The 10,231-nt window shown below is 56.3% G+C and overlaps 1 protein-coding gene across 4 annotated transcripts; it reads left to right on the top strand.

Annotated features, from left to right (window-relative positions):
- The first annotated feature begins 4 nt into the window (after positions 1 to 4).
- On the top strand, positions 5 to 9,609 carry DHX58 (DExH-box helicase 58). 4 transcript variants are annotated; one of them, XM_067716268.1, is made up of 13 exons: positions 5 to 136; positions 674 to 842; positions 1,053 to 1,254; positions 1,638 to 1,828; positions 3,390 to 3,503; positions 4,099 to 4,225; positions 4,379 to 4,570; positions 5,247 to 5,509; positions 6,049 to 6,198; positions 6,291 to 6,452; positions 7,171 to 7,361; positions 8,634 to 8,730; positions 9,026 to 9,609. In XM_067716268.1, the coding sequence occupies exons 2-13, from the start codon at positions 675 to 677 to the stop codon at positions 9,209 to 9,211; spliced, it is 2,043 nt and encodes a 680-aa protein (XP_067572369.1). In that variant the 5' UTR covers positions 5 to 136; position 674; the 3' UTR covers positions 9,212 to 9,609. The 4 variants fall into 4 exon arrangements, with proteins under 4 accessions (XP_067572369.1, XP_067572366.1, XP_067572367.1 ...); XM_067716265.1 differs by lacking the exon at positions 5 to 136 and adding an exon at positions 375 to 428; XM_067716266.1 differs by lacking the exon at positions 5 to 136 and adding an exon at positions 378 to 501.
- Positions 9,610 to 10,231: the final 622 nt, after the last annotated feature.

The following is a 10,231-nucleotide window of genomic DNA, read 5'->3' as shown; positions in this document are numbered from 1 at the left end:
CCCTGTTCCGCCAATACTGCCTGCAGGCTGGGGCTGTTCTTCTCAGCAAGCCTCATGCCTGTCCCGCGCCCCCGGGGCGATGGGGCTTGCCCGGCTGCAGCCCCCCACTTCTCCCTGCTGTCTGCTCCTGGTCCAGGTGAAGACTCCACTCCTGGGGGAGGGGCTAGCAGGACCCAGGAGGAAAGAGAGGGTGCCTTGCTGTCAGCAGCACTTCTCCCCCTCCCTCCACCCCTCACCCTCTCACTCCCCCCTCACCCACCATAGCCCCCCACCCGGGCCCCGTGGAGCGCACAAAGTTTTTTCTGTGGGGCAGCGAAGGGAGATTCCTAGGTTGATCTCTGCAGTGCTGGCTCCTCCCCTCAGTTTCAGTTTCCATTTCCTGCTCAGCGGAGCCCAGCAGCATCTGGGCTAAGCCGGCAGGGCTGCAGGTGAGACCCGGGCTGGCACGGGGCAAGTGTGGTCTGTGGTACTCAGCCTTTCCCCTGCCCAGATCGGTTTCCGGTAGGTCCCACCGTTGCCCTGCCCCCTTCTCCCTCAAGCTGGATGGAGTCCGGGGCACAGGGAGTTCCCTACGCAAGACTGAGCTGGCCAGGAGTGGAGAGTGGCTCTGAGGGGTGCCGGGCCTGGGAGGGAGCCAGGAGGAACAGTGGTCTGAGCTCCCTGCCATTTCCAGAATGGAGCTGCGACCCTACCAGTGGGAGGTGATCATGCCTGCCCTGGAGGGCAAGAATATCATCATTTGGCTGCCCACGGGCTCCGGGAAGACCAGGGCAGCTGCTTATTTGGCCAAGAGGCATCTAGAGACTGTAGACGGAGCCAAGGTGGTTGTGTTGGTCAACAGGGTGAGTGTCCTGCCCTCCCCCCAGCGGCGTCTCAACTCCTCGGGTGCCTCTCAGGACCCTCCGGAACTCCAAAGCGGCTGTGACCGTCTCTAAGCTCACCTGTCTTTTCACCCATTCCAGAACTCAGCCATGTCCTGGGGGTCACCTTACTCCCCCTATTCCCCAGGCCCTGATCCAGCTTCCTCTCCCCATCTCATTCTCCACCCCCAGGTGCACCTGGTGACCCAGCATTGTGAGGAGTTCAGCCGCATGCTGGGCGAACGCTGGACCATTACAACACTGAGTGGGGACATGGGGCCACGAGCTGGCTTTGGCCACGTGGCCCAGAGGCACGACCTGCTCATCTGCACAGCTGAGCTGCTGCAGAAGGCACTGACCAGCCTGGAGGAGGGGGAGCATGTGGAGCTCAACGGTGAGGACTGGGGGCAGGGGGAAAGGGTGCACCCCTGAGGCCCCCTGCCTGCCAACCCCAGGGCTCCTGTTCTAGTAAAGGTGTTGGGACATTTCATGGGATGAGGCGTTCCCCATTCACCAAACCCCAGCATACACCCCAGTAGAAACAGACCTGGCTAGAGTGCAGGGTCTTGGGCAGGTACCTTCCCCCAGCTGAGCCTCAGTTTACTAACCTGTAAAATGGAGGTAAATCGGCCCTGCCTGGTCCATTCTCTGGGGCCTAGCTGCAAGCCGTGAAGGGAGGAAGGAATTCTCAGATGAGTTGTGGGGACTACATGAAACAGCTTATGGGAGGAAGGGCTTTGCAAACTTAGGTAATAACCTTCTCTTGTGTGGCTCCAGCCTTCTCCCTGCTGGTGGTGGATGAGTGTCACCACACTCACAAAGACACCGTCTACAACGTCATCCTGAGCCGGTACCTGGAGCTTAAACTCCGGAGGACCCGGCCGCTGCCGCAGGTGCTGGGTCTCACAGCCTCGCCAGGCACTGGCGGGGCCTCCACGCTCAATGGGGCCATTGACCACGTCCTGCAGGTCAGCTTGGCCCCTGTGACCCTCCCACCAGAAACCTCCCTAACCTGTCCTGCCTTACGCCATGCCCATCAGCCCTCTCCAGACTCCCCCAGGCAGGGTTCAAGCCACTTCCCCACCTAAGCCCCAGCCTCGAATGACTTCTTGTCGCACTTATTCTATCTCCCAAGTCCACTCTGGCTTACAAAGTCCCACGTGACCTAGGCCTTGCCTACCTCCGACCCTCATTTCCTGCGCCCTTCCCCTCACTCCCACTATTCTGGCCTTCTCTCTGTATCTTGAGCACGGCAGGCTTGTCGTGTCTCAGGACCTTTGCACTTGCCATTTCTTCTGCCCTGAATGCCTTTACCCTGCACTTTACTTGTCAGGCTCTTTCTTGTCATTCAGGGAGCAGCTTAAATGTCACGTCTTCAGAGTTTTCCCTGATCATCACTGCACTCTTTTTTTTTTTTAATTATTTATTTAATTATTTATTTTTGGCTGCGTTGGGTCTTCATTGGTGCACATGGGCTTTCTCTAGTTCCGGTGAGCGAGGGCTACTCTTCGTTGCGGTGCGCGGGCTTCTCTTTGCAGTGGCTTCTCTTGTTGCGGAGCACGGGCTCTAGGCGCACGGGCTTCAGTAGTTGTGGCACGCAGGCTCAGTAGTTGTGATGCATAGGCTTAGTTGCTCTGCGGCAACTAGTGGGATCTTCCTGGACCAGGGATCGAACCTGTGTCCCCTGCATTGGCAGGCGGATTCTTAACCACAACGCCACCAGGGAAGTCCCACTGCACTCTTTCATATCATCCAGTTTTATTTTTTCAGAGCTAGTTAACACTACGTGAAATTCTCTCATTCTATTACTCTTTTTTTTTTAATTTTTTTTTTTTTTTTGCTGTATGCGAGCCTCTCACTGTCATGGCCTCTCCTGTTGCAGAGCACAGGCTCTGGACGCGCAGGCTCAGCAGCCATGGCTCACGGGCCTAGCTGCTCCGTGGCATGTGGGATCCTCCCAGACTGGGGCACGAACCCGCGTCCCCTGCATCGGCAGGCGGACTCTCAACCACGGTGCCACCAGGGAAGCCCTTAAATTTTAATTTATTTATTTGGCTGTGTCAGGTCTTAGCTGCGGCACACGGGATCTTCGCTGCGGCATGCGGGATCTTTCATTGCAATGGGCAGGCTTGTCTCCAGTTTTGGGGCACGGGCTCCAGAGCACGCGGGCTCAGTAGTTGTGGCGTGCAGGCTTAACTGCCCCGCGGCATGTGGGATCTTAGTTGTGGGGCCAGGGATCGAACCCGTGTCCCCTGCACTGGAAGACGGATTCTTAACCACTGGACTACCAGGGAAGTCCCTCATTCTGTTACTCTTGTTTATCACCTGTCTCCCCAACTCCAATGTAAGATGCTCTGTATCCCTGGTAACTAGAACAGCACTGGGCACAGAGAAGGAGGTCAATAGCTATTTGTTGAATACATGAGTCTCCACTCCCAATGGCCCTGCCTCAGCCCATCCTGCCCCAAAGCTCTGCCCATTGTCCCCACAGAACCCCCCATTCCAGTGAACCCCTCTCTGTTGCCCCAGCTCTGTGCCAACCTGGACACGTGGCGCATCATGTCATCCCGGGACTACAGCTCCCAGCTGCAGCACAGCCGCCAGCCCTGCAAACAGTACGACCTCTGCCACAGACGCACCCAGGTGCGTGGGGGGCGGGCCGTGGCAAGGGGTGGGGTCTGGTGTGAAGTTAGAGCACCTGGGGTTGAGCTCTGACTCCACCCTCACTAGCTCTGTGGTTTCAGGTTATTTGCTTTTGTCTCAGCCTCCATTTCCCCTTTTTGTGAAATGGGGCAGATACAGCCCATGCCCTCAGCCTGCTGTTTCGTTGGACTCAGATGCCACCGTGGGCATCTCTCAAAACCCTGGGCACGCTTTGCAAACCGTAAAGCTGGGCCACTTTGTGCTGAGGCTGTTCCAAGCTCTCTCCTGCGGTGCAGACACTGTCTGGTGTCTGCTATGACAGGGCTGGACAAGGACTAGACATCACTGTGCTCAGGCCAGAAGTCAAGGATTCCGACGTAGCAGGAGCGGGGGCGGGGGTGCAGGACCCCGACCTCTGCCTCCAGCCAGGACTCCTTTCACACCCCAGCCGGCCTCCCTGGGGGGCTCCCTCCTGTCCAGCTCCGATGTGCCGGCAGTAGCGGCGCAGCTTCACCCGGAGATCAGCGTCCCCGCTGGGTGCCCATTCCCCCGATGTGTGTGGGAAACCCCTCACACCCTCACTCTTCTTGTCCAGGATCCGTTTGGCGACATGCTGAAGGAGCTCATGGACCAAATCCACGACCATCTGGAGATGCCCGAGTTGAGACGGGACTTCGGGACGCAGACCTACGAGCAACAAGTGGTGGAGCTGAGCCGGGATGGTGCGAGGGGCGGTTCTAGGGAAGGGGTGTGCGGCCGGGACGGGCCGGGGCGGGGCCAGCCTGGGCGGAGCCTTTCGGGGGCCGTAGTCTAGGCGGAAGTGGGCCCTGGAGGGGCGTGGCCACTCAGGCCCTGCGAACCCTGCCATCCCTCAGCGGCTGAGGCGGGGCTCCAGGAGCGGCGGGTGTACGCGCTTCACCTGCGTCGCTACAACGACGCACTGCTCATCCACGACACGGTCCGTGCGGTGGATGCCCTGGCCACTCTGCAGGATTTCTACGACAGGGAGCGCACCACTAAGACGCAGATCCTGCGTGCCGAGCGCTGGCTGCTGGCGCTGTTTGATGGTGAGGCTCGCAACTGAACTGAAGGTCAGAGGCCAGCCAGGACGCAGGTGCCAACGTGGGTGGGGAAGGTGCCAACGAGGGTACTGGGGCCCGAATTTTCTAACCAAAAGTCAAGGCCGTGGATATGACAAAAGATAATATGCCCTCATTTGTGAAGGTTTGCATAGATATAAAAACGAATTCATGTTTTTGACAGAGATTTTTAAAAAACCATTTAATTGGGACGGTCCTTGAAGGTTTGGGATGTGTGGTACCTTTAAACTGGGAAAGTGAGGTGGTCAGAGGATGAAATGTAAGGCTAGAGGAGGCCTCAGCACAGGCTGGAGGGCAGGGATCTTTCTGAAGAGACCTGAGTTGAGTCAGACCCCAGGAGCAAAGATTAGCATGAAAATGTCCAGGGTCATCCTGGTAGCTGGGTTGAAGAGGGGTACTGGATGAGGTGTGTGAGCAAAGGATTCTACACTGTAGGCCCCCGACCTAAGGCTGGGCAGGCAAAGGGTATCTTTAAATGTGCTTTTGGTGCTGTTCAGGGGAATTAGGCAGGAGCAGGTGTCGTCAGGCACCCCCGGACCCCAAACTCCTGTAATCTTATCCCCATGAGTCCCCCACGCCCAACCCACGCCTTGCCCACCTCCAGACCTGAGTCCTGCGCTTCTGCTTGGGGCTTTTCTGGCAGACCACAAGAATAAGCTGGCCCACCTGGCAACTCGTGGCCCAGAGAACCCGAAACTGGAGGTGCTGGAAGAGATCCTGCAGAAGCAGTTCAGGAGCCCTGACAGCCCCCAGGGCATCATCTTCACCCGGACCCGCCAGAGTGCTCACTCCCTCCTGCTCTGGCTCCAGCAGCAGCCAGGCCTGCAGCCAGTGGCCATCAGGCCCCAGCTGTTGATTGGGGCTGGAAACAGCAGCCAGAGCGCTCAGATGATCCCGATGACCCAGGTGTGGGTTCTGGGGAAAGGCGCTGAGGGTGGGGCTTCCCTAGTGGAGAAAGGGAAGGGACAGGATCTTCAGCACAGAGCAATGGGGGACTGATTAGCTCCAGGCAGAGGGCAGAGAGCTGGGGGGAAGAGGTAGACACTGAGATCCCCAGTGTCGAAGGTTCCCCCAACCTGGAGATCTCTGGGGGAAGAGAGGCAGAGGCTTGGGGATCTGCAGGGAGAGGCGAGTGATGTCCTCAGGACAGGGAATCAGGGGTCTGGGGTCCCTTGCATGAGAAGAATAGGTCCATGAGAGCTCCTAGAGTAGAGGGGCAGGGACCTTTAGGGACTCCTAAGGGAGACGGGGGTTAGATGGGTACCTGGGAAGATGAGCAAGGTCCTGGGGCTACTTGAAGATAGAGGTGGGGACGCAGGGTTCCTAGGGAAAGGGGACAAGATTGTGAGTAAAAGGGCTAAACCAGGAGAGGCTGGGCTGGCAGGAAGATAGGCCTCAACCTACCTCATTTACCATCCTCTTTCTCCTCCCCCACTTCCCCCCAGAGGGACCAGCAGGAAGTGATCCAGAAGTTCCGGACTGGTACCCTGAACCTCCTGGTGGCTACGAGTGTGGCAGAGGAGGGGCTGGACATCCCCCAGTGCAAGGTGGTGGTGCGCTATGGGCTCCTGACCAATGAGATCTCCATGGTCCAGGTGCCCAGAGCATCCCTCCCTGAAACAGCCCTCAAAGGATGCTGTGTGGGACCCCAGCCCCACTCAGACCCCTCTGTTTTCTCTTTTCCCAGGCAAGGGGCCGTGCCCGGGCCAGCCAAAGTGTATACTCATTTGTGGCGGCCCAAGGTAGTCGGGAGCTGAAGCGAGAGCTGACCAATGAGGCGCTAGAGACGCTGATGGAACGGGCAGTAGCTGCTGTGCAGGAGATGGACCGGGCCAAGTACCAGGACAAGGTTTGTGGGCAGCCTGAGTACCCTACGGGGAAGGGGACTGAAGACACTCTGCCTAGAAGGTCTCTGACTGCCACACACATACACTCCCCTGGTCCCCCTTCCTCTGGGGGCTAGCCTGGCCCACCTGGGGAAGATCTGAATGAAGGGAAAGGTAGAGGCTGGGGATGGGGCTTCCAGGGAAGGCAATGGCTGTTCTCCAAAATGCCTTGGCAACAGGCCTTATCCAGGGCTTTGAATTTATCCTCATCACCAAATATTTTGTGTATCTGTGAGAGCCGCCTTACAGCCCTTCTGGAACCAGGCAGCAGGGAAACAAACAGACACATCCACAAAATAAGCCCAGAACCAGGGCTTAAGTCAGTTCCCCTGAGGCAGGGTCACTATCGTCCAGCCTTGTTCAGGATGGTCCCTATTTACTCCTGTTGTCCCAGCATAATTATTAATGATGCCCCATGTTAGATTAAAAGAAGCCACTTTGCACAAAATCCTCCAAAGAGGGAGTAAAGATTCAGCAAAAAGACTTGCCTTCCTCTCATATTTTTTTCCACCCCATATTTTTTTCCACAGAGCTGCTTCTAAAAAGTCCAGGGATGGTTGAGGAAGTCCCTTCTGGGTGCTAATAATCTGAGGTCTTTGGGAGCCCTTTGTCCCCCTGGGAGCATTCCTGGGGTCAGGTCTCTCAGGCCCCAACCATGCCCCATGTCCCCTCCCACCCCAGATCCAGGCTCTGCAGCGGGCAGCCTTGGTCAAGCGGGCAGCCCAGGCGGCCCAGCGGGAGAGTCACCAGCACAAGTTCCTGGCAGAGCACGTGCGGCTCCTCTGTGTCAACTGCACGGTGCCCGTGGGCTGTGGGAGTGACCTACGGAGGGTGGAGGGTACCCACCACGTCAATGTGAACCCCAACTTCTTGTGAGAACTGTAGAAGGGGCTGTCGGGATGGGAGGCGGGGAGAGAAGAAGGGTATGATGGGAGATGGAGAATCCCTCCCATCCAGACAGTGCTTTGAGGGTTTGGAAGGTTAAAGAGCATTTTAACAACTACCAAGTATGCGTTTTCACGGTAGTCTGAGTAGACAGGTCTTATCATCACCCCACTTTACAGGTGAGGAAACAGAGGCTCAGGCTAAGTGACTTGCCCAAGCTCCCACAGCCCCTATGTGGTTGAGCAAGAGCTGGAATTCAGGACGCCAAATGCTGAGGGGCCACAGACTGGCCCCCTGGTCCTACCTACTTTGTTTTTTAATATTTATTTATTTTTGGCTGCATTGGGTCTTAGTTGCGGCACTCAGGATCTTTCGCTGCAGTGTGTGGGTTCTTCGTTGTGGCGCGCGGGCTTCTCTCTAGTTGTGGCACGTGGGCTCATTAGCTGCAGCACATGGGCTCTGTAGTTGAGGCGCACGGGCTCAGTAGTTACGGCACCTGGGCCTAATTGCCCCGCAGCATGTGGGATCTTGGTTCCCCAACCAGGTGGTCCTACCTACTTTGAAGACATCAAGAGGGGCTAGTTGTCCCTGAGCCATCCCCTCATCTTCCACCCTCTAGAGGGTAAACTTTCCCTATCCTCCATCCCTTCATTATTTATTAGGTACCTGCTATGCCAAGGATCTTCACACAGGTTCTCTCATTTGAGGAGGTAGCATTTCAACTAGGACTTGTCTTGAAGGATGCACTGGGTTGGAATGTGAGATGAGGAGAGGCAGGGATGATGCAACGGGAATAATTCTGGTTGACTTGAGTGGAAGAGATGGTGAAGGTTGAGATTCTGAAGGAACACAGACTGGCCTGTGGAGGACCTTGAAGGTCGGGCTTGAAAGTTCAGCCTTTGTCCTGTAGGCAATGAGGAGTCTTGGAGGGATTTTGAGCAAGGGAATGTCAGGGTCAGATGTACATTTGTAGAGGGTCACTCTGACAGTTGGTGGAAGGATGATGTGGGGTTGAGAGTAAGGATGGAATGGGATGGAAGGACGGGGCAGGGAGAGCTGTTGGGGGACTGTTGAAATCATCCAGGTGGGTAGTGCTGAGGTCTGAGCGTGGCAGAAGAAGGTGCCGTGAAGGCAGCCTCTCGACAGGCAGGAAGGCCCAAGGCCCAGGCGCAGGCTCGGCAGGCAGGAGGGCATGAGATCTGGGGCTGGGGTTGGGGGTGTGGTCCATGAGGGCTGTGGCCACGCCCATTCTTCTCCAGGATCTACTACAACGTCTCCCAGGAGCCTGTGGTCATCAACAGAGTCTTCAAGGACTGGAGGCCTGGAGGTGTCATTAGCTGCAGGAACTGTGGGGAGGTAAGTGCTGGGGCCGTGGCCCTTAGCACGTCTTGAGAAGTCCTCGGTCTGAGAGAGGAAGCCCAGCCTCTGCCATCAGGGTGCCCTCACTGGGATGGGGGAGGCAGCCCTGCCCCAGGAGCTCCCAATCTGAGGAGTTCCACCCCTGTCTTAGGGAGCCCACAGTGTGATGGGGGAGATGGCTCTCAGGCTGAGGTGGGAGACATAGGCCCAGCATTCATGAACTCCGACCTGAGGAGAGAAGCCCAGTCTGAGGACAGAGGTGCAGACCTGGTCATCTCTGTCCCACCCACAGGGCTGGGGTCTGCAGATGAACTACAAGTCAGTGAAGCTGCCAGTACTCAAAGTCCGTAGCTTGCTGCTGGAGACACCGCAAGGGCGGGTCCAGTCCAAGAAGTGGTCCCGCGTGCCCTTCACCGTGCCTGACTTTGACTACGTGCAGCACTGTGCCCAGAGCCTGGCAGACTTCTCCCTGGACTGACCATCTTGTCCCTGCAGTGCCTGCTGTAGCCTGCAGGGGGCAGGAGAATCCACAGCAGCCACCGTCTCCTGGGCAGAGCCTGGGTCCAGCCCCTCCCTCCCGAGTCACCAGCTCCAGGCTCCCGGCTGACCAGCCACAGAGGAACCCTGGGCGCCCAGGCTGGCTTGGACTCCCACACTGAGGAAGCAGCTGGAGAGCCACAGCTCATCCCAGACCCCCCTTACACGTACACAGACACCTTCGTATGCAATGGCTGGAGCTGGTGGGGGGAAACTGAGGCAGAGGCCCCACTGTACTAGGCATCGCCAGTTTCCCTTGGCTTCAACATTCCTTCCCTGCCAAGGCCACTTGTAGGCTTTGAGATTCTCCATAAATTAAAAATAAAGAAGTAGAACTCATGTAGAAAGTGGGTGGTATTTTTAAAACAGATGTGTTGAGGTATAATTGACATAACTGTCCATATTTATGGTGTGCCGTTTGATAAGTTTAACGTATGTATGCGCTTCCACAATCAAGATAATGAACATCACCATCACCCTCAAAACTTCCTTGCTCCCAATGTAATCCTCTTCCCCTTCCCCATCCACCAATCTGCTTTGTGCTGTATTTCTCTCTTTTTTTTAAGTTAGTTTTGTTTTAATTAATTAATTTATGTTTTGGCTGTGTCAGGTCTTGGTTACGGCATGCAGGTTTCTTTCTAGTTGTGGCACGTGGGCTTCTCTCTAGTTGTGGCTTAACTGCCCGTGACGCGTGGGATCTTAGTTCCCCGACCAGAGATCGAACCTGCGTCCCCTGCATTGGAAGGCAGATTCTTAACCAGTGGACCACCAGGGAAGTCCCTGTGCTGTATTTCTAATGTTCAAATCTTTTTAAAAAAAAATTTTTTTTAACACCCCTCTTTATGGCTATCATATAACCTTGATTTGGAGAGAGCATCAAAAGTCTAAATTTGAGAGCCACTGAGAATGTGAGGCCTTTCTGCCTCCTCCACCCCATAATAGGCTCATACCCCAGTGCCCC

This window comes from Pseudorca crassidens, chromosome 19, assembly GCF_039906515.1.
Source record: "Pseudorca crassidens isolate mPseCra1 chromosome 19, mPseCra1.hap1, whole genome shotgun sequence".
NCBI lineage: Eukaryota > Metazoa > Chordata > Mammalia > Artiodactyla > Delphinidae > Pseudorca > Pseudorca crassidens.
The sequence above is the reverse complement of the archived record's forward strand: the minus strand, read 5'-3'. Positions and strand labels throughout refer to the sequence as shown.